The sequence below is a fragment of the Pyrus communis genome, chromosome 7 (genome assembly GCF_041283825.1).
Source record: "Pyrus communis isolate YQ-2024b chromosome 7, ASM4128382v1, whole genome shotgun sequence".
NCBI lineage: Eukaryota > Viridiplantae > Streptophyta > Magnoliopsida > Rosales > Rosaceae > Pyrus > Pyrus communis.
The window spans coordinates 5773204-5798300 of record NC_142571.1 but is presented as its reverse complement, the minus strand read 5'-3'; the positions used below and the strand labels follow the sequence as shown (position 1 = coordinate 5798300).

The following is a 25097-nucleotide window of genomic DNA, read 5'->3' as shown; positions in this document are numbered from 1 at the left end:
GGGGGACCAAAACCTTGAAGCCTTAAAGTTCTAAAGCTCTCAAGAAAATCCCGAAGGATCAAGAAAGCACTCTTCGTTCTTCGTCAAATCCTCCTTCAAGATCAAGCCCCAACGGCCCTTGAAGAACTCCCACCAACTCAAGATCAAGCCCCGACGGCCCCTTGAAGAAAGTGTTCATCATTCATCATCCGTTCATCCTAAGATCAAGCCCCAATGGCCCTTTGGATCAACAACCTCAACAAATCCACACATCCAATCGGTCTTCAAGACTAAGCCCAAAAGCCCTTGAAGATCTGCTCATCCATCAACCTTCAAGATCAAGCCCAAAAGCCCTTGAAGAAATCCATACACCCATTATTCAAGATCAAGCCCAACGCCCCTTGAAGATCCATTCATCAACTGTTCATCCTAAGATCAAGCCCCAACGGCCCTTTGGATCAACAACCTCAACAAACCCATACACCCATTCTTCAAGATCAAGCCCAACGCCCCTTGAAGATCCGTTCATTAACTGTTCATCCTTAGATCAAGCCCCGACGACCATTTGGATCAACAACTCATCCACAAACCTACACCCTACGAAGATAGAATCAGAGGACCAAATTTGAGAGAGATCGTAACCCCAAAATCATTAAACACAAAAATATTATTTTTGTACACGTATTCTTGTTTCTTGTTTCAGGATTTTTTCGTGTTCACAGTATTATCGGTAGAAAATATTGTAGTCTGTTTATCTTTTCTTCGGAATCTAAACATCACCCCTCATTACGTAATCTAATTATGAGAAATTTGAAAATTTGATTACTGGTTTTTGGTGGACCCTATTCATTTTCATCCGGAAAATGATAGTACACATTGGAATCCTTTGCAAGGAGTGTGATTACCCTTCTTTCCACTCTATTCCCGTTTTGTAAACGCAACATTGGTTTTTACAAGTTTCAAATCTAAGCTATGGAGATGGAGTATACATGTACAGAAAGAAGGTCCTCCACTTGGGTAATCAACCTTGATAAAAATCGAGATAGTGCTTCAAAAATCCATTGTTATCGGGTTTTGGGGTGCATGCAACGCTTTCGCTATTTTGATTCAAAAATAATATAATTTGCATGCACTTTGTTGGCCGGTTATTGAAGGAACTAGATTTCATACTCCTCTCGCTATTAGTCATTTAAAAAGAACAATGAAGTTACGTGGTTGCAATTTCTTGCTACAATGATCTTCAAATTGATCAATTGACAGCTAATGGACTCGTTATTATGGACAATAATTGAAGGGGACTACTATTAGCACTCTAAAAATTTTATTCTACGTTTTTTATAAGTGTAGTTTTCTTTCTAAGTATAGAAAGTTTTTTTTAGTACAACGATATATTTTACACTAAGGGGATGTGGAGTTTGGCTAAGCCACACAATGTACAACCTAGTTTGGTATCAAATTCGTCATCTACGAGATTGGAACCTAAGACATCTCACTTACAAGTGAAGAATGATACCACCAGACCGTAATACTAAATAGCAAAATAAGATTTTTGTAGTATTAATAACAAATCTCTAATTGAAAAGATATTAGTTTATTTCGTGAAGCAATTAAGGTCATTCATAAATGAAGAAATTTATTCTACGACATGGAGACAACAATACATGAAAAAATTATCCCATGTATGAATACATAACCTGGATCGATTCACTACTAACTTTCTCATGTTGGGATAATTTCAAAAGGAAAGGGCGAAGCTATTATTGAATGTGGTAATATTTGGTCTCTTGAAATTGGTCATACAACATCTTATTCATTTTAGAAATTTCTAAAATATTTGTATATATCCTATAAGATCAAACAAAAGAGCATTTTTAGCTAAGGTAGGAATAGTGCAATCTCCGTGAAGATAGTGGCATCTGAAGCGTGTCTTAAGGCCATTTCTAACCGAAGGCTAGTCAGATGGCTCGTTTTAGCCCTCTGGCCCTCCAAGATTCTCCAAGATAATAATATTTTAATAAACAGTACAGGACCATATTTGCCTCCGTCTCTAACCGAGGATCATAGGGTCAAACATAATTTATTATTTAAATTTAAAAACTACAACAACTTAAATTCAAATATAACAACTTAAATTTAAAAACTACAACAATAACTGGCCCAAAAAACCAAAAAAATTAGAATTTAAATTTAATGAATGGTTTAGGTATTTATAAGAAAAAAAATTAGAATTTTTAAGAATTTAATTAAAACAAAATTGGCCCAAAAAACCAAAAAAAATAAAATTGAATACAATGGCTAATTGACTAGCCGTTGTATTCAATTTTTTTTAAGCAATCCTGTCGATTATAACCGACAGGAATATATTTAATTTTTAATAGAAATATATTCCTATCGGTTATAACCAACAGGAAAGCTATATTTTCTGGCCAGCCCCCGGCTAGTTGGCTGGCTGCTGCAGCCAGCCCTCCAGCCCTCTAGCCCTCTCCGATTCTGTGGAGCCCTCTCAAATTTCACAGCCTTTTGGCCTAGCCCTCGGTTGGAGACGGTTTTCGGGCTATTTTCGGCCCTTTGGCCCTTTGGACCCTTCGGTTGGAGATGGCCTAAATCTGCAGTGACATCAGCTAAGAAGTTTGCCTCAACAGACATAGGTTTTTAAGAAATTGAGTTGAAAATCCTCGCAAGAGAACTAATGTTAGCAATCATCTTTAGTCTCCAAAATGTAGAGCACCTACCACAAAGCAGTCTAAGATTAATTTGGAGCCCCCTCTTCACACATAATTTTGTATGCTAATCTATTCATCAATTTGAGAGCATCTCTTAAGGCCATAACTTCAACAACTAGTACAGAAGCCTCCCTCAAATTTCAACAACTAATGATGACGCCCTTAGCAGTAACACTAAGCCATCAAAGTTTATCTCTAACAGATGTCTTGCGCTAGTGACATTTTATAGCACTGATAAAAATAAGATTTGCAAATCCTTCCCTAATGATGAAACCCACGGCAACAATGATATTCTTCCCTAAGTCATCAAAGCTTATCTTCAAAATATTTCTTTCATTTATGGACTACAAGTGTCACAATCTCAAATTTTTTAATTTTTTTTAACACATGATTATCTACATTAAGGGGAGGAGATGAATTTAACCTCACAATGAGCTAGCAATAATGTGGTTCAAATTCTCTTTTGGTGAGAATCAAGCTTAAGACATCTCCCTTACAAATGAAGATAAATAACACTAGACCGTAGTACTAAATGGCGTCACAATCTCAAATATGACCAATTAGTATTCACATTCTCTTACACTCTATATGGAAAATTGTTTTATACACTAGTGAAAAGAAAAAGAAATAGCAAGCCCAAGTGGACCAACGACACATAAGGATGTTGGGCTAAATGAAAGAAAAGAGAGGTTGGTCTAAAAAAGCATTTAGATTGAGATGAAGTTAGTAAGATAGTAAATAAAAAACATTAATAATAGAGTAAACTTCATATAAGTTCAATTTTGTGAAGAGTAGTGCTACACTCGCTTATCATCATTTGTATTATCTCTTTAATAGAAGTAGGGTCCACTAACATATGTAGATCTCACCTCTGTTCGAGCAAGTTCACCCCACTAAGGCAATGGTTGCCCCGTCAATTGGGCGAAGACAACTATTATCTTAGTGAATAATAATTGTCCCAGTGAATTTCCACTCCGAAAAATAAATTGCCCAGATAATTAGTATTAATTTTTTTTTTAAATAATGCTTTTATTGTTTTATCATTAAAATATATCTTCTAACTAAAAGTCATCGTCTCTAGAAACCTCCAGTGTCTCACTCTCTTGAGAAGAGATCCTCTCCGGATCTTTTCCACCAAGGCCACTGGAACAAGTGATCCGAGCCTTTGAAATTTCATCAAACAGCCTACCTGTTTTGACCCCTTAAAAGCTATAATAATTTTTGGCCGTTGGATGAAATTTCGAAGGCCCGGATCACTTGATTAGGTGGCCTTGGTGGAAGAGATCTAGAGAGGATCTCTTCTCCACTCTCTTCCCTTTTTCTATCTCCTCATCTTCTCTGCCCATCCTTTTCTCCCTCACCTTTTTTTCCCACTCCACACCAACACTAAAAGTTTAATCACCCAATTCATCCACAGGACGCCTTGCATCCTCATCTACAACTCATCGAAGAATAAAAGGTTTGCTCAAGATTGTCGTCATGAGCAAGAGGAATCTTGCAGCACCTCATCATCTTCAGTTGGAATAAACAACGACTCGTCCGATAGGTGGAGGAATCCGGCATCGTATTTGTGTTTCCAAAGCTTGATTCATCTTCAGTTGGAAGGAACAACGACCTAATTGATGGGTCGTCGGAGGGTGAGGCATCAGGCGTTGGAAAAAATATATAACCTAGATCATGCCAGGCTGACGTCATGTCACCTCAAGCAGATAGGCGGGAGAGAGTGTTGGGCCGACTGATTGCCCCATTGATTTTTTTATGGATTGGAGCTATGTTTGTTGAGTTTGGGGAGAGGTTTTTCAGTGTGATCGGAACACAGAGTGGTATATCATGTGTCATTATACAAATAGTAGGATATGTGTGTTAAAAAGTTAGGGGTATTTGTCGTTTTCCCCCCTGAACTTGTAAGGAACTGCCAATTCCCCCCCTGTACTTTAATTTTAGCCAATTACCCCCCTGAACTTGTAAAATTGGCCAATTTACCCCCTGATGTTAGATTTGAGAATTTTCCATCCAATTTTCCATCCAACTCAGTCACATGCACAGCACGTGCCAATTTTTTTAGGGTCAAAAAGTAATTTTATTCATAATGTGGACATTCTATTTTTCTTCTTCTCTTCCGCTAGTTCACTTCGAACAATTTTATCTAAATTAACCATAAAAGTCTAATTAGCAACTGCAAAATATTGGCTCAGCGCCCAGTTTACCAAAATGAAATTAACGATTCTTACTACAATAAAGTTAACAACATCCACAAAAAATATGCAACAGACTTGCACCTAGTGCCAAAACCAATAAAACCTATCAATTTTATAGTTCTGCAGCATAATCCCATTAAAAGAACAACTTAACCTCAACACCAAAGATTTTCATTAACAGTACGAAAGGCCCTCCAACACATCATAGTTACACTCTCCATGGTCTTGCTTTTTTGGCAACATGTTGGGGTTGTGATGCCATTTCATTAGCCTTCCTTGTGACTTGATTCACACGACCACCTCGGTTCACCTATTTCAATTCAACACGGAAGCAACAAAAATGTTAGCAAACCCAAAACAACAAAAATTAATCTATAACATTTTTTTTTAAATTAAAAAAGACAGATTCTTGTTATTACATGTAGTTTAGAAGTTCCTTGTGGCCTAGTTTGAGATGGAGCAGCCCATGAGTGGTGATGTGCACCAATTTCCTACATCAAAACCATTTATACCCAATTAGTAATTTCATACAATTGCATATATAGTAGAGTCAAACACAATATAAGGATTTGATACAAGTCCAATTTACAATTACCTTTGCAACTGTGGCCAATCCTTTTGCTTTTGAGTTAAGACCACTTATTGTGTTATTTCCTTTTGGCGTTTTAGGTCCTTTTGCATTTGAGCTAGACCTTTTAGATATGCTTGTACCGACTGTTCGCCCATGACTCTACATTATTTATGTTCACTTAGCGACTAGATAAGTGATATAACAAGACTCAAAATAAATACAATCCTTGTTGATCAAATTACCTCTTTTGTGAGTCCAAAACCTTGTTGTGATTGTAGTAGCCCTTGTGGACAACTTGTTTTGTTGTGTCCTTCCTCTCCACAGGTTTGGCAATGCATTACAACATCATACTTCCTTAGCTTTGTTGCCCCCTTCTTTATCTCATCTGGTGCTTTTGTTCTTTTGCCTTTAGGTCTTCCAGGTTGTTTGTGGTAAAAAGGAGGTTTAATAGGCCTAAGGTAGGTTCTCTTCCACTGTTCTTTTTCAGGCATAGGAGCAATATACCCTTCATAACACCTATCATAAGCTGGCCTTTTGTAAAGTGAGTGAACAAACAATTGTGGACTAGCCTCCTTCCTAGCAATTGCGGATATAGCATGGGGACAAGGAATGCCACATAGCTGCCACTTCCTACAAGAGCAAGTGTGCCTTTCCAAATCTACTGCAAACATACTACCAACCAAAGTATGCACTTGATATTGACCATTCCCTGAATAATTGGCAAAACAACTGAAACTATCCATTTGATTTTTTTCAACAATCTTTAAAATTCTAGGTCCAACTTGTTGCGTCCACTTAGCCTCTCTTAGCCTAGCCATTCTCAACATCAAATATTTTTGAATCCTTTGTAACATCGTAATAATCGGTTTATCTCTTGCATCTAAAATTGCAGAATTAAATGACTCACACATGTTATTCAATAACAAATCACACTTTACCGATGTTCTGAAATAAGATCTGCTCCAATGGCAAGGTGGCTTATCAGCTAGCCATTCCACTGCCTTATCAGATTGATTATTCATCACCTCAATTTCAGCTTCAAAAGCAGGTACAGTAGTTGCTCTTGCTGCTGCCCACAATCTCTGTTTTAAGGCAAGTCCAGTGTGACCTGCACTTCTAAAATTATTATGCAAATGTCTAACACAATGTCTGTGTTCTGCAGTTGGCATCAGACTCCGAATAGCATCGCCTAATCCTTTTTGTTTGTCAGTGATGAATGTCCAAGCATTTCCATTCTCAATTCCCACATCTTCGAAAAAGATCTCCAAAAACCAAGTCCAAGTCTCCCTATTTTCCACCTCCACAACAGCAAATGCTATTGGAAACATGCCGTTATTGGCATCAACACCAACAGCACTTAAGATTTGACCAGGATGGGGTCCCTTAATATGACACCCATCAAAACCCACTATAGACCTACACCTTTGTTGAAAGCCTTTCTTCAATGCAGCAAAGCATATGTACAACCTTTTAAAAATAGGGTTTTCACCTTGGAAATCTGTTTTTACCTTGATAGTACTCCCAGGATTTCTCACTTTCAACTCTTCCAAGTAATCCCAAAGCTTGGCATATTGCTCATCTATACTACCTTCTGTCACTTTTTTGGCAATTCTCTTTGCTTTGTAAAATTGGTTTTTTGTTATGTCAATACCATAATGCTTTCTCACAAGTTCCATGAAACCAGTCACACTCATATCGGGTTTCGATCTAAGCTCCTCATCGAACCGATCAGCTAACCAAGAGGAGGTGGCAAATTTAGAATGCTCATCTCTTACACAAATGTGTTCAGGATTATAGGTTTTAATTCTAACTGTTGGTCCCTTCCCCACAAAAGAGGCATACAATTTCCATTGACAAGGTACTGTAGCTTTTCCTAGACACTTGATCCGTAATCTGTTGGAATCATTCACTGCCCAATCTAGCGGTCGACAAACAGACACGCCATATGCCCTTACTGCCTCCCTGCATTGTTTCATGTTTGGAAATTCCAACCCTAGATGAAGAGTGGGATTGATTTTATCTGACTTTCTCCTATATTGAGGTAGCTTAGGTGTTTTGAGTCTTCTTCTAACCCTCACATTGGTTTCATGCTCTTCAGACTCAGACCTAACACTATCTAAATCTTCTGAATTATATTCTTCAGTGGAGATCTCACCAAGTTCTCTGTGTGTTTCTTCAATAGAATCACTCGCTACAATCTGATCAAACAAGATGTCATTTGCCTGTACATTTTTTGCACCTTTATTAGCATCTTCCTCGGATTGTTCATAGTCAGAATCCTTGAACTTAAGAGTAACCTCATCGTCATCTTCCTCTTTTTCTGAATCTGTAACCTCTTCATCTATTCCTTCTACAGTGTCTCCAACAACCTCCACACTCTTATTTTCTTCATATTCATCATCCGCATTAAACCCCTCAAACTGAACATCCATATCAACAAATGTAGCTGCACACGGATCACTCGCAAGATTGTTTGTGATTTTCCTTAAGTCAACCAAGTATAACAAATGCAACCTAACTTGAGGAGATATGAGTGAAACCCACTGAAACACATCTGCATCGCATTCAATTTGCCAAAAACCCTTTATTTGGTGCCAATAGTAAAAACCCACAGTCTCTTTATTATACCCAAGCACTATAGCAACCTCATACAGATCAAGCATGGACATATAATCTTTAGTATAATTGTCAACCCACTGTACAATACCACCCACATACTGCCCATCTTTAAAGTGACCACCATGGTGTATTTCAAGTGTGAATAGGTCATGATTACCTACAACAAATGCATTAAAATATAATCCGAATGAAGATGGTTCACCCAATTAAATGCATTAAAATACAACAAGTTCCATGATTACCTACAACAAATGCATTAAAATATAATCAAAATGAAGATGGTTCACCCAACAAATGCATTAAAATAAAATCCAAGGCTATGATGTGGACCCCAAAACACTCATCCTTGTGAATGAAGGAGCAATCGCACGAGACCCTAAGATTTGGAACGACCCAGAAGAGTTTTTCCCAGAAAGGTTTGATGGAAGCTCGGTTGATTTTAAAGGACAACATTATGAATATTTGCCATTTGGAGCTGGTCGAAGAATGTGTCCAGGGATATACATGGCGACAACGACACTACAGTTTGGACTTGCAAATCTTCTCTACTGGTTTAATTGGAAATTGCCTAATGGGATGAAGGTGGAAGATTTGGACATGGAAGAATCAGCTGACGCTTCTCTCACCGAAAGCTTACGTGAGGGATAGACAGAGAGAATAATTTGATAATTATTTGCTTGGTCTGTATCTTGGAGGAAATTGAGAAGGAAAAATTGAAGACTTACTGTATCTTGGAGGATGTCCACCATCTCTGACCACCATACTCATCATTCCCCTGCTTCTTGATTATCTTTCCTCTTTGTAACCCTACGATGCGGCTTGCGTTCCCCTGCTTCCCCATATACCCGACATCGATTAGGTTTGTTGTGGTATATGATTACCTTTTTACCCTCACACCATTAGCATGTGCCAAGCATGTGACCAAATTGGATAGAAAATTGGATGGAAAATTTTAAGATATAACGGTAGGGGGTAAATTGGTGAATTACACAAGTTCAGGGGGGTAATTGGCTAAAATTAAAGTTCAGGGGGGAAATTGGCAACTCCTTACAAGTTCAGGGGGTAATTCGGTGAATACCTCAAAAAGTTAATAGCTTAAAAAATAAAATTTTCCACCAATTATATAAAAATATGTGGTGTACCACTCGTATTCCGGTCACAATAAAAAATTTCTCGAGTTTGGAGAATTAAATCACCAATAGGTAAGGCAATTGGATGGGGTGGAGTTGCTCTTAGAGAGATAGTACAAATAGATGCTAAGAATATCATTTTTGTTTTGTGAATCATTCATGGATTTAATTCACTTTATTGGGTTAGGTCTATTCACTAATTAAGGGACACCAACCTTTTTTTTAGGGAACTGTTAGTGATACTTCAAATTTTTCATTTTATACTCCTAACAAGTGTATTTTTTTTGTAATGTTATTCATACCATGTTTTTGCACCATATTTTCATACCACCTTAGGTGGCATTTGATGTGGACAGCCACATCATTTGAAAAATTTGCAAAACTCAAGGAAATAAAGGAGAAAAACTTCTCGTATTCCACAATCATCATTTAATTAACCAGTTTTTTCTTAATTACTAGTTTATTAAATAATGAACTAAATTTAAAAATCTGATTAATTCAAGTGATATGGCTATCCACATCAAATACCACTTAAAGTGGTATGAAAATGTGATACAAAAATATAGTATGAATATCATTACTCGTATTTTTTCTCTTTAAATATATAAAGTTTGGAGTGAGAATAACAATTTCTTTTTTCTATAATTTTTTTTATTAAATTGTAATAAAAGTAATCCATTATTTGTAAGTTTATCTTTTACTCAATTTTAAGATAAATATCAAAATTAAACATTATTTCTCAATCTTTTTCTTCTACCTTCATCACATTTTTCCTGCTGCTAATGCTATTATGATCACTATAAATGTTGCTTTAATGCTACATACATATCATGTCAAAATGTCAAAAAAAATGCCCATCCAAGAAAATGGAAAGCCATCAAGCAGGTTTGAAAACCTGCAAAACTGCAAATCAATTCAACATGCTGACGCAACACATGGTCCCAACATGGATCAAAAGAGAAAATATCTCCAGATAAAAGAAAAATTTATATTCGTTTCTGCTTATATTCATATGTAGTAGTTGATCAATCCCTTTATCACGTTAAAAAGGTGATAAGCAAGATGGTGAAGTTGGAAAGAGCCGTGTGCGAATGGAATAGGACCAGTTGGTTTTCACATGCACTTATTATATGAAAAGGAATCTAGACCGACGGTGCATCTCAGTGGCTTCTGATCGTCCATTTGAATCGTATGCAGCTAGATACAAGTTAAATTAGCATAGCTGGCTATGCGAAAAGTGTGAAAATGACTGATTAAACACGATTAAAGAAAAATTTAAAATAACTTTGGCGTTAAACATGACATTGACCATAAGTTGCTGTCTCCTTGGATGGAAGCCAAACACCATTTTCATGGATCCCCTTGAGCTTTTATTATCTGTAACATGGTGAATATTTTAAATCTGATCGTTGCTACTTGCTACGTATAGTATGTGGTTGGTTCAAGGTTTGTCAATTTTATGAACTGGCAAGAGAGAAATATTATATACTAATACGAAAAAAGACATTAGTAGCAAAATACATATACACAAGCAAGAATCATGTGAGTTAGTATCGATCCTCTCTCTCTAAAGATAAGAGTTTTTTATTTTATAAAAGGCCAAATACATGTACATCACAGTTATTAAATAAACTCAAATGTCTTTGCTCATGTACCTTTTTCGTTTTTTTAACTTGGATGAGGGTTAGCCAAACTGGATCTCGTCTTTTATTTCTGCAGATGTTGCTTCTGCTGATGTAAGTTCTTACGAAACCTGAGAATTTTTTTTTTATTTGAAACAACTGAGAATTTAAGCATGAGATTGTGCATGGTAGCTAGCTTAGCTCTACCCAAAACTCATTCAAAGGAATTGTAGTTGTTGCAAACTTTAAAACAGTAAATACTTTGAAATTGCTTAACTATATTCTCAACATATATTCGTTTGTATCATAGAAATGCTGGACATGCATGAATTAGTCATTCTGCATGCGTCGCTTCAAACGGATGTGATGTTAATTAACATAGAAATGCTTTGAGATAGAAACTGCTTGACGTATCAGTTATAAATCATGGAAAAGGGTATTGCTAGAGAATTGAATTTTTTAAACCAAATTGTATAAGTCGAATGATGTGATTGTTAATAATTGAATTATTAATTAATTGTCAATTAACGTGCTTGTTTCTTATTAGTGACACATCATTTTACAAATTTAGTTCAAAAAATTTGATCTCCTTAACATTATCTATTAATAGTTTTATTATTAGCGTTTCAAACTGCAATAATTAATATATCGCATGCATTATATATACATACATATAAACACACACACATTTATATATGTAATTGATCATTTACTAATATATAAGGAGCTCTGTTTTCAGCTTGTGTAGGCTGAAGACGACTTCAGTTGAGAGTCGACAGGAGGTGTTCAAATCAACAAGAAAGAGAAAATAAAAAGTTGATAAAGATGGCCTATAATATAAACAAACGATCGAAAATGATGAAGTAGCTGCACAGTTTTTCCTATAAAACTTCTTTATTTCTGATTTTTTTTTTTTCTATAAAATGTTTCATTGATCATTCTCGAAGCTTGCTGGTACAAGTCTACTAATTTTTTAAGAAAGAAAATCTATTTATTAATAACTCTAATCTTCAGCATGGCCTTCCTTAAGATTTGGAGGTTGTAGGCGAGTTCTTAAAGTGGAGTCTTAGAGTTCTCTGACCACCTGATCTTTTGTGCATTGATATGTATAAAAAGACATCGTTAAATATATGAAAAAGCCTATTTTTACATCAAATATCATTAAAAATTAATATTAAATGAAGAAAGATATACAAAAATTATTTCAATATTAGACGTCTCACGTTTTTAGACCAAATGTACTAATGAAGTTTCCATAATATAATTTTTCAACCAATTTTTTTTCAATTGCCTATAATTTTACTTTTTGATATTTTTATTGAATTTGAAATGTATGAGAATATATAATATATATATTTTTTTAAATTGGGGGATCCTCCGAAATGGAGGCCCTGGGTGCCTACTTCGGCTACCCTCAAGGCCGTCCTTGATCTTCAGGGGAATCCGATGTATATGGTAAAGAAGAAGAGAATAAAACTTATTGAGAGGTCATACAGTAAATAGTACGTACTTTAAGGGGTGAGTCTCATTATTAAGGGCTAAAGGGGCACATGTGGCTCTCTTAAATTTTTGGCCGTGGAAAAATGGTGGTATAAGCAGGAATCAAGGCCCCACTTAAATCGTAGCCGTCTTTCTTGCTCTGTACAACATCGAATCAAACTATGGCTAATAATGATCAACTCGCCATCACCTCCAACTCTATCAGTCTCTTCTCATTCAAAACTCGCAGGAGGCGGATATAACACAAAATTTAGTTGTAGAGTTTATTTTGGCAGTTCACGAAGAAGAATTCCCTCGTTTCATACGTCTAATAAATATGACCACCAAGCTTTATGCATGTATAATTTATCTATTTGTTCACTGTAACAATATTCACTCTAACAGATAATTTAAATAAAACAAACGTGTGGACATACGCCAAGCACACAATGAGTATGGATTGGGCATGTACAGAATGCTAGAATGCCTCACTTAAAAAAAAAAAGAAAAAAAAAGGAAGGTGTTGCACTCGCTCTTTTTAGAATTCCATAAAGATTTGCATTCGTCCATGCTTTGTTGTGCCCCCCATAAACGTTATCTTCTACTCTGCGTATTCTAGTTACACGATTGGTGACTCTAAAACCATAATGTCTATGTGACTTGAACTAAGATCGCTCAATCCAATAACGTAGCGGCAGGTGGCTGTCCGTCTCCTCTTCACATTATTTACATGCATAATGCGATAATGATTTTAGTTGATGCATGCATGCACCCACAACCTTTGAGCTTCACTGGCCCGGCTGCTTCTATGCAACCGGGTGCAACTTGGAAAGGTTTATCCCAACAACAAAGTTTTAAAATATTCTGTCCGCTTCAAATTTAAAATTGAATTTTCGTACATTGTTTTCAGCTTTTCTGATTTATCTGGTTATTTTCTTCGGATTCGGCTTAATATTGACGTGGCTTATCGTGATCGCACAAATAAAAAAGGATGAGAGTGTATAGACAGTGTAAGGGCAAAGAAGCCAGGCCCATTTTCTTCAGTATCCAAAGTCCTGTACATCGGGTCCAATATATGAGACTACTGAAGTTTCAGAGTCATATTAAGTCCACAAAAGCAGCCGAAAATAAGTGGACTTCAATTCGCAGAAAGAAACCATGCGTAAGCATTAAAGCAAAACAAAAAACAAATATTAGATTAAAAACAGTCGTGCGGAAAATTAACAACTACATGTATGTTCAAACATGTCGGTATCAAAGACAGCCCATAGTCACAACTACTTTTTTTAATATATGAGGTATCCTAGCACACATTGATAGTAGACTAATCTTCTTCTTTCATATGCCTCCAATATCACATGAGGCTGCAACATACATATTTGATGTTCGGATCAATGGTATTATAAAAGGTTGGATATTATTCTAAGGGTAATGCTAGGTAGATCAACTTTTTAAATCAAATTTTGTAAGTTATATGATATGGTTATTGATAATTGAATTATTATGTAAGTATTTATTAGCGCTTTTATTTATTATCAGTGACACACATTTATAAATTTAATCTACCTATAACATTACTTTTCTTCTAAACTTTTACCCTGTTTTCAATTCACTGCCCACAGTGTTTGTTGTATTCACGTGAAAAAGACATCAACTCAGTCACCTATCTTTGATGACTGCTGTATCCAACAATGCCACGCTTCTTTTTCCTACAGATGAAAGCCCCCTTCCCTACCTAATTAGGCCTGGTTTGGTACTAAGGTGATTCTGAAAAAAGTTGGTATAAAAAAAAGCTGAGAGCTATTTTTGTGTTTGGTAAACATTCAGCTTCAGCTTTTTTTCACAGTTTTGGATGAAAAAAAGCCAAAAACAAGAAGCTGCAAAACCCAGCTTTGAAAAACTGGTTTTTTTTCACATCTGTTTTACATAAAAGTTTACCAAACACTATAATACTGCTTTTTTTTTTTTTTTTCAAAAGCACTTTTACAAAAAAGTTTACTAAACACTTTGCTGCTTTATTTCACAGCTGCTTATTCTCACAGCACAGTAGAAGCAGTTTTTTTTCAAAGCACAGCAATACCAAACCAGCCCTTAGTCCAACCCGTTTCCATGTTTCCTTCGCATTTCCTTGTCACTTGCTTGATCGACTAATTTTCCTGTGAACCAGCTGTGCCTTTTTAATCTCAATTTCTCACGTACCTTTCGACATGTAATCCTAGCCGTTCAATAAAGCTTGCCGTCCTCTATATATTCAACCCCTCACTCCTACTTCCCCTCTACCTCCAAACAAACACTCGTGCTTCGTCTTTTTGTTCCACTAAGATTGGTTCACTTTCTTGGTTTCCCCTACTCATCTTTCTTCTCCCACTTGTTCCAATCTCTCATACTCTTTTGGGGGTGGTGCTCTAGCTAACCTAGTTCTTGTGAGAGTTCAGCTTAATACGTAGCAATGGCTTGCTTAAATGTTTGCAAGGACCAGGTTTGTGATGAATTTTGTATTTCTCTCTTTTGACGTGCAAGCAATGCTACATGTATCATCTATTAGTGATGTATATCAGTTTCCGTTGTACATATCATCCATGTATTTGATGACTCACTTTGAAGTTTTGAATGCCTCCAGATGTGTGATCACCCACCCGAACATATTTATGGGTGTGGGGAATAATGTCTCACACAACTGTTAGCTACGGCAGATGTTTCTCCCATGCATTCAAATTGGGTTTTTACAGGGGCATTTGATATTCCTTTTATCCACATATTCATTCGTATATTATCTGCATCTTCAATTAACCCCTCAAACAGGAAAGAAAAAAAAAGAAGATGTATATTCATCAAATTATTTTTGGTGATGTTATTTAGAGGCTCACATATAATAATAGGGCCTGCTTTCATTAGACAGTGTTAGTAAGTTTGTCAGTTTGCTAGTTTCATGTGTCCAAATAGTTATATCGATGTATTTTACCTTTATATTTATGTGTAGTGCATATGTAGGTTAGTGACATGTACATAAAGAGAAATGATCTTAATTTATGTACACCAAAAGAAAATTAAAGGTGTTATTTTATCTATTATTGTGCACTGTCTCAAAGATTGCATCTAGCTAGGAGGATATATGTATTGCTAGCTAAATTTGTTATCAATTCAAAAATTTCAGGGATATGCAGAAGAAAAGAACCAGAAGATAAAAGAAGTTTGTACACTCGACGGAACCATTGATTGGTATGGTCGTCCTGCTGTCCGAGGAAGAACTGGAACATGGGTTGCTGGAATTCTCATATTAGGTAATTAATTATCTATGATTATACTGTTTAGCAACAAGATTAGTTTCATTATCTATTTGCATTGACTAATGTTTGAACAGTTTAGTATTTTTTGATAAGAAGAAAATAAATATCAATTTGTTGATTGTGGAAACAATTTGTCTGCTGTTTCCTTATAATTTCTCACTGCTCCAACAACTTTTCCAAAAGCAGTCACATTTGGATTTAATAAAAGGAGGCAGATTGTCTGCCCTCTTGTTTGGGTGTCTTTCCTATTCCTTTTTATTTGTGTGGTCATAGTTAAGCTACGTCAATATTTTATATTCATATTATTTTTTGTCTTATTATCTCTATTAAAAAATCAATATAAAATGTTAACATGGTTTAACCATGATCGCACAAAATAAGAGAGGATGGAAATGACATCCAAACAGGAGGGCAGATAATCTGCCTCCTTAATAAAAAAGGAAAATAGATTTCATGTCATATTTTGTCAGTATTTGTTGTGTGTGTGTGTGTGTGTGTGTGTGTGTATTCTAGAAATTAAAACTTAATGTAATTCTTAATTAGTTTTATTGTCTGATTAGTTGGATCATCAAAATCATGTGTGTATATATTCTAGAAATTAAAACTTAATGTAATTCTTAATTAGTTTTATTGTCTGATTAGTTGGATCATCAAAATCATGTGACACTTCTGAGTTACTTTGTTTTTGGGGCTCATGATGTGATATATAAGATCATAAATGTCTTTACAAACAGTATATGGTTTGCCCAAATGGTCCAAGAAGGGAAGACTTAATCTCCTGTAGCTCTAATGATCTACTTCATACCTTCGGACTATGATGTCTCTTTCTGAAAACACAACAACAACAATAACAATAACAACAAAAATTTATCTTACTAAGTGGGATTGGTTATATGAATTCTAAAATGCCACTACGCTCGTTTTTATGTCATATTCAGGTAATCTAAATTTTTTCTTAGAATCACTTTCCTAAATCTTCCTAATTTTTCATCTACCCTTCTGACCCTAAGCTTCTATGATTCTATCTCGTAATCACATTGAAGAAAATATTACATGTTCATCCCTGAGCAATTATTAATGATCGCATCCGTGCGTATAATAATATTGCGTAAAGTACAAAAAACTACCTCAACTATTGGGGTCACGACAGTTTCATACCTCATCTTTTAAAATTGACAATGTCATACCGCATCTTACGAATTTGTGACAATGTCATACCTCCATCAATTTTTCTGTTAGATTTTCTGTTAAGTGCTAACGTAGCTTGATTCGGGACTTACTTTCTATTAAAAAATTATTAAAAACTAAAAAATAATTATTTAATATTTTTTAAAATATTAGAAAGAAAAAAAAAAAAAAACCCTCATTTCGTCCCTCCCCTCCTTCCTCCTCTCTCTTCTCCCCATCTTCATCTTCTTCCCCCACCTGCAAATCCCAACAAAAAAAAAAAAAAAAAAAATCCAACTTGTCTTCCCCCCACACCCACACTCTTCTCCCTCCTGCAACCCAAAAAAAAAAAAAAAAAAAAAAAAAAACCCAGATCCTGTCGGCGGGAAGATGGGTGCACAGAGAAGGTGGAGGATGGGTGCGGAAGAGAATGTGGAGAATAGATGAAAGTGGTGGATTTGGAGTTTGATGGGTTTTCAAATTTTTTTTTTTTTCCTTCTTTTTTTCCTCTTCTTCTTCTTCTTCTTCTTCCGCAAGGGAGTTTGATGCTTTAAAAAGAAAAAAAAAAAAAAAAAAAAATTTCCTTCCTCCTTTTTTTCCTCTTCTTCTTCTTCTTCCTCCTTCTCCTTCTCCTTCTTCCGGAGGGGGGGTGTTGATGGGTTTTCAATTTTTTTTTTATTTTTTCTTCCTCTTCTTCTTCTTCTTCTTCCTCCTCCTTTTCTTCCTCTTCTTCTTCCTCCTTCTCCTTCTCCCTTCTTCTTCTTCCGCGCCGACAGGGGGAATTTTTTTTTTTTTTTTCCTTCCTCCTTTTTTTACTCTTCTTCTTCTTCTTCCTCCTCCTCCTCCTCCTCCTTCTCCTTCTTGTTCTTCCGCAGAGGGTTTGTTGGGTTTTCAAATTTTTTTTATTTTTTTATTTTTTTTGGGTTTGCAGGTGGGGGGAAGAAAATGAAGATGGGGAGAAGAGAGAGAAGGGGGGAGGGGGAGGGGAGGGACAAACTGATGGTTTTTTTTTTTTTTTTTTTTTTTTTTTTTTTTTTTGCTCTCTGCTTTTTATTATTATTTTAATATTTAAAAAATATTAAATAATTGTTCTTTAGTTTTTAATAATTTTTTAATAGAAAGTATGTCCCGAATCAAGCCACGTTAGCACTTAACAGAAAAACTAATAGAAAAATTGACGGAGGTATGACATTGTCACAAATTCATAAGATACGGTATGACATTGTCAATTTTAAAAGATGAGGTATGTAATTGTCGTGATCCCAATAGTTGAGGTAGTTTTTTGTACTTTACCCTTTTTCTTTTTAATTTTACTTTTATTTATTATTTTAATATTTTAAAAATATTAAATATTTTTTTTAGTTTTTAATAATTTTTTAATAGAAAGTGGTCCCCGTCTCTTGCCACGTCAGCATTTAATAGAAAAACTAACAGAAAAATTGACGGAGGTATGACATTGTCATAAATTCGTAAGATGCGGTATGACATTGTCAATTTTAAAAGATGATGTATGAAACTGTCGTGATCCTAATAGTTGAGGTAGTTTTTTGTACTTTACCCAACAATATTTAATCTGTTTTTTAATTGGCAAACTGTTCTCTGTCTGATCAGTAAATCAAGGGTTGGCAACATTGGCATTCTTTGGAGTAGGAGTGAACCTGGTATTGTTTTTGACAAGGGTGTTGGGTCAAGACAACGCAGAGGCTGCAAATAACGTCAGCAAATGGACTGGAACAGTTTACATATTCTCTCTTCTTGGTGCTCTCCTCAGTGACTCTTACTGGGGGAGGTACAAGACTTGTGCTATCTTTCAAGTTATTTTTGTCATTGTAAGTTATTTACTAATTACTTTAACATTCAATAATTACATTAATTTTTTCGTCAATAATTGGAATCCATGATTTATTGAAAAAAATATTGTAATAAGAATTCAATTGGTGTGACTTACTCATCCCAAAACTCCAAGTTGATGTTTGAAAATTAAAGCAGCTCATTCGTTTTTTTTATTATCTAAACTACTAATTTGTTTATTCTTGAAAAATCTAAAAAAACAAATGACAGAACTTATATATACACGAAATTTATATGTTTGAATGTCCTTCATAGTTGAGATTAATTTGGTACAGATTATGACTCAAAAGAAAAAAATAAAAAATAAAAAGGTGAGACATGTTAAACTCAAGTTTGAGGCAAATTAAAAGGATAAGTGAAATAACTAGCTAGAATTAATCTAAAATAAATTAAGCACCACCGTTTTAACTCTCTTCCTCTCTAGACTAATTAAGATGGACTCACTTCATAGATAAATCTGATGATTGTCTTTTTTATTTGTTCACCACCGTTTTAGACCGTTAAGGGAAAAGAAAAGCCCTTGGCTGTCTTCTCTTTTCCCTTATTTAGGTGTACTATATTGTGACGATCAGCATTATTTTAATTTCTTGCAAGTAAATATACACTCACGTAAATTTATTTTTTCGAGCAGGGTTTGTCATTGTTATCGCTATCGACGTACATATTCTTACTCAAGCCTAAAGGCTGCGGTGATGAAAAGTCTCCCTGTGGAGACCACTCGACCTTTGAAATCGGATTGTTCTACATCTCTATATACCTTATCGCACTTGGAAATGGTGGTTACCAACCTACTATAGCTACATTTGGTGCGGACCAGTTTGACGAGGAGGACCCGAACGAAGGGCACTCAAAGATATCCTTCTTTAGCTTCTTCTACTTGGCTTTGAATCTTGGCTCTCTCTTTTCAAACACAATCTTGGGATATTTTGAAGATAAGGGAATATGGACTCTAGGGTTTTGGGTATCTACTGGCTCTGCTGCCATGGCTTTGGTCTTGTTTCTATGTGGCACTCCAATGTACAGGCATTTCAAGCCTCAGGGAAACCCTCTCTCTAGGTTTTGTCGGGTGGTCGTAGCTGCAACAAGAAAATGGAAGGATGAGATGACACCAAGTGGGGAAGATTTGTACGAGGGAGAGGATGAGAATAAATGCTCTCAAAACGAGAGTAGGAAAATAGTTCACACCCACGGATTCAAGTAAGTTATATATATGTTTTTTAGATCTTAATAGATAATATCAATAGTCACAAGAGTCTCTTTGGGAGCATTGTCTTAATGAGATTCTTTCAGTATTAGAGATTTTAAAAGCTCCAACGGAATGCTTGCTGATTTGTATATCACGAGCAACTGTCACTCCTTCGGAGATTCGGAGAAACAGGTATCAGGTGTTTCACTAGAAAGTACTAGAACTGCTTTTCTAAGCGGAGGAAAAAAAAAAAAAACCATGGTTTTTTATTTCAACCAAATACTGCTAAACATGCTTAGTGCACTACCGAAAGTACTCCAAATAGATTAGTAGTTGACCAATGGTAAATCCTAAACCGATCCATGTTAATCTTTCGACAGATTCTTGGATAAAGCTGCAATCATCACACCAAAGGAGATGAACCAAATGGGCAAGGGGGCTCAAAATCCATGGCGCCTTTGCACGGTGACACAAGTAGAAGAAGTGAAATGCATACTTAGACTACTCCCAATCTGGCTGTGCACAATTGTCTACTCTGTAGTTTTTACTCAGATGGCATCACTCTTTGTAGAACAAGGTGCTGCAATGAAGACCACCATTTCAAGCTTTCACATTCCCCCAGCCAGCATGTCAAGCTTTGACATTCTCAGCGTAGCGGCTTTTATTTTCATTTACAGGCGAGTTCTTGACCCGCTTGTTGCTAGGCTGATGAAAAAGGGACTCACTGAGCTTCAAAGGATGGGAATTGGTCTTGTTATTGCAATCCTGGCAATGATTTCAGCAGGAGTCGTAGAGTTGTTCAGGTTAAAGTATGAGGTAAAAGACTGCAACACCGATTGCGAAACTGCAAGTTCATTGAGTATATTTTGGCAAGTTCCTCAGTATGTGCTTGTAGGAGCATCAGAAGTGTTCATGTATGTTGGTCAACTGGAGTTCTTCAACGGACAAGCACCTGATGGATTAAAGAGCTTTGGAAGTGCACTTTGCATGACTTCAATATCACTTGGAAACTATGTGAGTAGCTTACTTGTTACAGTTGTGATGAAGATTTCTACGAGGGATGGCATGCCTGGATGGATCCCTGGAAACCTAAACAAGGGCCATTTGGAAAGGTTCTACTTTCTCTTAGCAGCTTTGACAACAGCTGATCTTTTGGTCTACGTATTATGTGCAAAATGGTACAAGTATATCAAGTTTGAAGGAAAAGGTGGAAATGACAGTGGCAATATTGGGCAAGCTGAACTTAGAGTTTAATCAAATCTAGGGTAAAAAAAGGAGGGTAAGAAAAAATGTAAAAGTTATTGAGTGTGTCGGTTATATGTAATTTCATATTTGTAGCACTCCTACTGGTGTTACCATTATGTGTTGAGTCTTAACATTGAGAGAAGGAAGCTATAACTTTACAAGAGTTTGTTTGAAGGGAGAGGACCGTCATGGGGGTACATAGAGCCAATGCTTGCAATGATACTAGAGAAATGCCTTTTCCATTTTTCCAAGTTGAGCACAAGGTGTTGTACGGATGTAAAACTCAATGCAATCTTTGATGTAGCCTACACTACAATGTGGAATAAAATGCATTTCCTTATTATAATTGTACCTAAGCTATTCTTTGTCTTCCTTATTTAAATTTTATTTTGTTTTTATACAAGCGATATTTCGCACTAAATTTATCTAAATTACGATAAGAGTAGTTTGAACTTGTGTGCTAAAAGAGAACGCTGAACATATAGTGCTTTGATCAGCTTAGCTAAGCCTAAGTCAACTTTATTTAAGATTTTATATCAAGCTTTTTCTAGCTGACTCAGTTTAAATGGCAGATGCAAAAGATAACTTTAATTTATTTTCTTAAGTTGATAATATAAGCCGTGCATGAATTGAATATGAATATGAATATGAGCGGTGTCTTTTGAAGCTCAATTTCTTTGGAAAAGGGATTTTGGATGCAAAGTCTAACCAACCAATTTGGATTCTTGTTAACAAAAAGAACTATTTCCTATCACTGTCACCGTCCCGTCCTTTTCTATTTTATCAAGTTTTTATTTCCATCACAATGAATATGATAATTAGGTGTACCAATGATTTAGTATAAGAAAAAAAGGACAAGGGTTCTCTACCCCCTTTTTTCCTTTCCCTTCCTTCTCTCCTTTTGTTTCAACGCTTATGATTTTACCTTGCAGAAATAGAAGAAAAAGTAAGAAGAAAACAAAAAGGATTGGGAGGGTGGGGTGGGGAAGAAAAAAAAAAAGAGAGGAGAGAATCTCGTCCTAAAAAAAAAACCTTGTGAGATTATGATAAGAACAAAGAATTATTTCATAAATTAACAACATTCATATCCAAAGACATACTAGATTCACTGTATGTGTATGAAATACGACTCTTGTAAAGCACTTCTCTTTCTGCAAAATCTTTCTTCTAACTTTAAGAAAGCACTTAGAGATTATATGTATGGGTTGCAAAATGATGGGCTAATTTGAGATTATGTTGCTTTTGAAAAAAGCAACTTATAAAAAAAAATTCTAGAATATCAAACATGTTTGGTAAAAAAAAAAAAAAAAAAAAACTATTATCAATGACGGTTGAAAAGCTTAGAAAAGCAAAAACATGATGTACCATGTTTCTAAAAAAGAAAAGTATTTTTTTTCTTCAAAGCATAGCAACTAATGCCGATTTAATAAAAAAATTTAAATCACAAGTATAACCCCACATATTTTAAAAAATTGCAATATTACCCCTACATTATTCTCTTTGACAATTAGGTATTATTTGGCATGTCGTAAGACCACTGAATAGTACTAATAATACAGAATAGATGTTTGGTGAGCTTCTTAGGTCTTGTTTGACAGCTCATATAAGGGATCATATAGTATTAATAGTAAGGAAAACAAATGAAAAGGGCTTGAAAATTTTGAGTTTTAACGATAAGTACAAAATAAAGGATAAAGTGAATAGTACCAGATTTGACTTTTTAGTGTAAAAATATGATTTTTCGTTAAAGTAAACAGTATCACAGACTTTTCGTTAATATTCTCGTAATAGTATCGTCCCAGTTGTTTGGCGCCTTGTGTAGCCACCGGATAAAATAATCCTGTCCCACCATTTTAATACACTCCACACCCGCTTAGTTATCCTCTCCAATAGGTTGGTATAATTAGTCGGGTTCACGCTCTCGTTGGTTCTTCTCCGACCCTCTCTGCTCCTGCGCAACGCGAACTCCACCAAGGTATTGCTGCTCTGTCTCTCCCTCCTTCCCAACTGCCAGCAAAGGCTCCGGCGACGGAGGAGCCCAAGAAGGAAGAAAAGGCAGCCAGGCAAACGAAACCCAGGTTTTCAATTATGGTGATTCTGGGTTTTCAATTTTTTTTTTTCTTCTTCTGGGTTTTCATCTTCTTCATTTTTTTTTGCTTATGGATTTTCAATTATGGTGCTCGAATTCAAGATTTATGGTCACGTTCTTCAATTTTTGCATCTGGAGGAAGACTCGACGCTACAGCTAAAAAAGTCGGCGGCGATAGGGAAGGTGATCAAGATCAGGCCTCGTACAAGCTCTCCGAAGCGAGCAATAAGGAGAAATCTGCTGCCAAAACAACTGCCGTTTCGAAACCCAAATCGAAGAAGACCAAAACGACTTTCCATGTCAATCATTCTATCAAATTTTTTTTTCCTTTTTTTCATTTTATTAATAGTTTTTTTGTTTTTAAACTAAAATGTAAATTGATTTTTTCATAAAAAAGTAATAATAATACGATTTATCCCGTACAATACCAAGCACAATTTTAAATAGTCGGCTTTTAGTTTGATACTACATCAAACGTCCGACTAATTTAATCAGTACTATCCAGTGACTATTTAACCTTTCTAACTGAAATAGTCAGTACAGTTCGATCTGCCAAACGAAGCCTTATTAAATAAGCATCGGATTATTTAATGAGTAAATTGTAACTATGGTCCCTTAACTTTAACTCAATTGGAGCAATGGTCTTTCAACTAAAAATCCATTATTATTGGTCCATCAACTCATCAAAACGTGCATCTATGGTCCCTCAACTAAAAATATATTACCATTGGTCCCTCAACTTTAATTCAACTGGAGAAATGATCCTTTAACTTTAACCCAATTATAGCAATGATCATTCCAATTTTTAGTTGAGAGACCAATAGTAATAAATTTTTAGTTGAGGGATCATTGCTACAATTTACTCTTATTTAATCTAGCCTCACTTATTTTGTACCTTTCACACCCGATTATTTATCTTGTCCAAAACCTTTATATTTTTAGTTGGGTGGATCTCTCTTGCTCACACCGGCTCACTCCATCCTTTCTCGCAACACTCTTCTTCCACTATCTCACATTGCCTGCTGCTATCTCTCGTTTGGATCCCAAGTTCGTCTTCGCCGCCTTCTTCTTTTTCTCTCTCTGTTCCTCTCTTCTCCTTTACACACACAGACACACACACATGCACCCACCTCTCTCTGACAGCAAAACTTCCATGGGTTGAAGGAGGAAGACAATGATTCAAATTCTTCCAATCTGAGCTTCGACAACGAGATGGACGACGAGGAAATAAGCTAGCCTCCGACGAGGAAGGGGATAGCAATTCGGATCCGAGCTCCGACGAGGCGGGGGACATGAATTTGGATCTAGGCTCCAAATTCTCAACCCCGACCGCCACTCATCTGTCATCAGTAGCCGATGGTGGGATTTGATGCATGGAGAATATGGTGAAGAAAGGAAGACACGACTGGGAAGAAACCTGGGTTTTTTTTCCTTCTTTTTTTTTTTTTTTTTTAAATTTTGTCTGTAATGGTGTTTAATTCTTTTTTTCTCCTTTTTTTTTTTTTTTTTTCATTTTTACAACAATTATTTTGTGATTTTTTTTTTTTTAAATCATTGTAGTCCAACGTATTGTCCGATACACAAATTAATTTGATACAACACCTAACGTTCGACTAGTTTAACTAGTATTATTTGACGACTATTTATTCTATTTGACTAAAATAGTCAGTATAGTCCGATGTGCCAAATGAAGCTTTATTATATTACATTAAATGTCATATCCATTTTAGGCATTTAACATATTCAAAACAATTTATATAAAAGTTTACCAAACACTCAAACACTATTTGTTTTTTTTTTTTTTTTTGTTAAAATCACTTTTACCAAAAAAAAGTTTATCAAACACTTAACAACTTTATTCTTAACACAACAAAAACAATTTTTTAAAACAGCATAGCATTACCAAACAAACCCGAAGCCCCTTCAAGAAGTTATCTTTCTTTTGTTTTTT

At 35.6% G+C, this 25097-nt stretch overlaps 2 protein-coding genes and 2 long non-coding RNA genes across 4 annotated transcripts; 3 read left to right on the top strand and 1 right to left on the bottom strand.

Moving 5' to 3' along the window:
* Positions 1-4904: 4904 nt before the first annotated feature.
* Positions 4905-8636, bottom strand: LOC148695510 (uncharacterized). Its single transcript, XM_088697795.1, has 4 exons — positions 5714-8636; positions 5496-5630; positions 5320-5391; positions 4905-5210 (listed from the first exon to the last, which is right to left on the bottom strand). Exons 1-4 carry the CDS (start codon positions 8138-8140, stop codon positions 5109-5111), a joined length of 2736 nt encoding a protein of 911 aa, XP_088553921.1. The 5' UTR covers positions 8141-8636; the 3' UTR covers positions 4905-5108.
* A 5958-nt stretch (positions 8637-14594) lies between these two features.
* On the top strand, positions 14595-21403 carry LOC137733156 (protein NRT1/ PTR FAMILY 7.3). The gene is made up of 5 exons (XM_068472318.2): positions 14595-14800; positions 15476-15602; positions 18387-18604; positions 19258-19823; positions 20193-21403. Exons 1-5 carry the CDS (start codon positions 14771-14773, stop codon positions 21064-21066), a joined length of 1815 nt encoding a protein of 604 aa, XP_068328419.2. The 5' UTR covers positions 14595-14770; the 3' UTR covers positions 21067-21403.
* A 964-nt stretch (positions 21404-22367) lies between these two features.
* LOC148695509 (uncharacterized) lies at positions 22368-23662 on the top strand. Its single transcript, XR_015964324.1, has 2 exons — positions 22368-23135; positions 23249-23662. It is a non-coding gene; the product is annotated as an uncharacterized LOC148695509 (long non-coding RNA).
* Positions 23663-24060: 398 nt separating this feature from the next.
* Positions 24061-24777, top strand: LOC148695508 (uncharacterized). Its single transcript, XR_015964906.1, has 2 exons — positions 24061-24193; positions 24311-24777. It is a non-coding gene; the product is annotated as an uncharacterized LOC148695508 (long non-coding RNA).
* Positions 24778-25097: the final 320 nt, after the last annotated feature.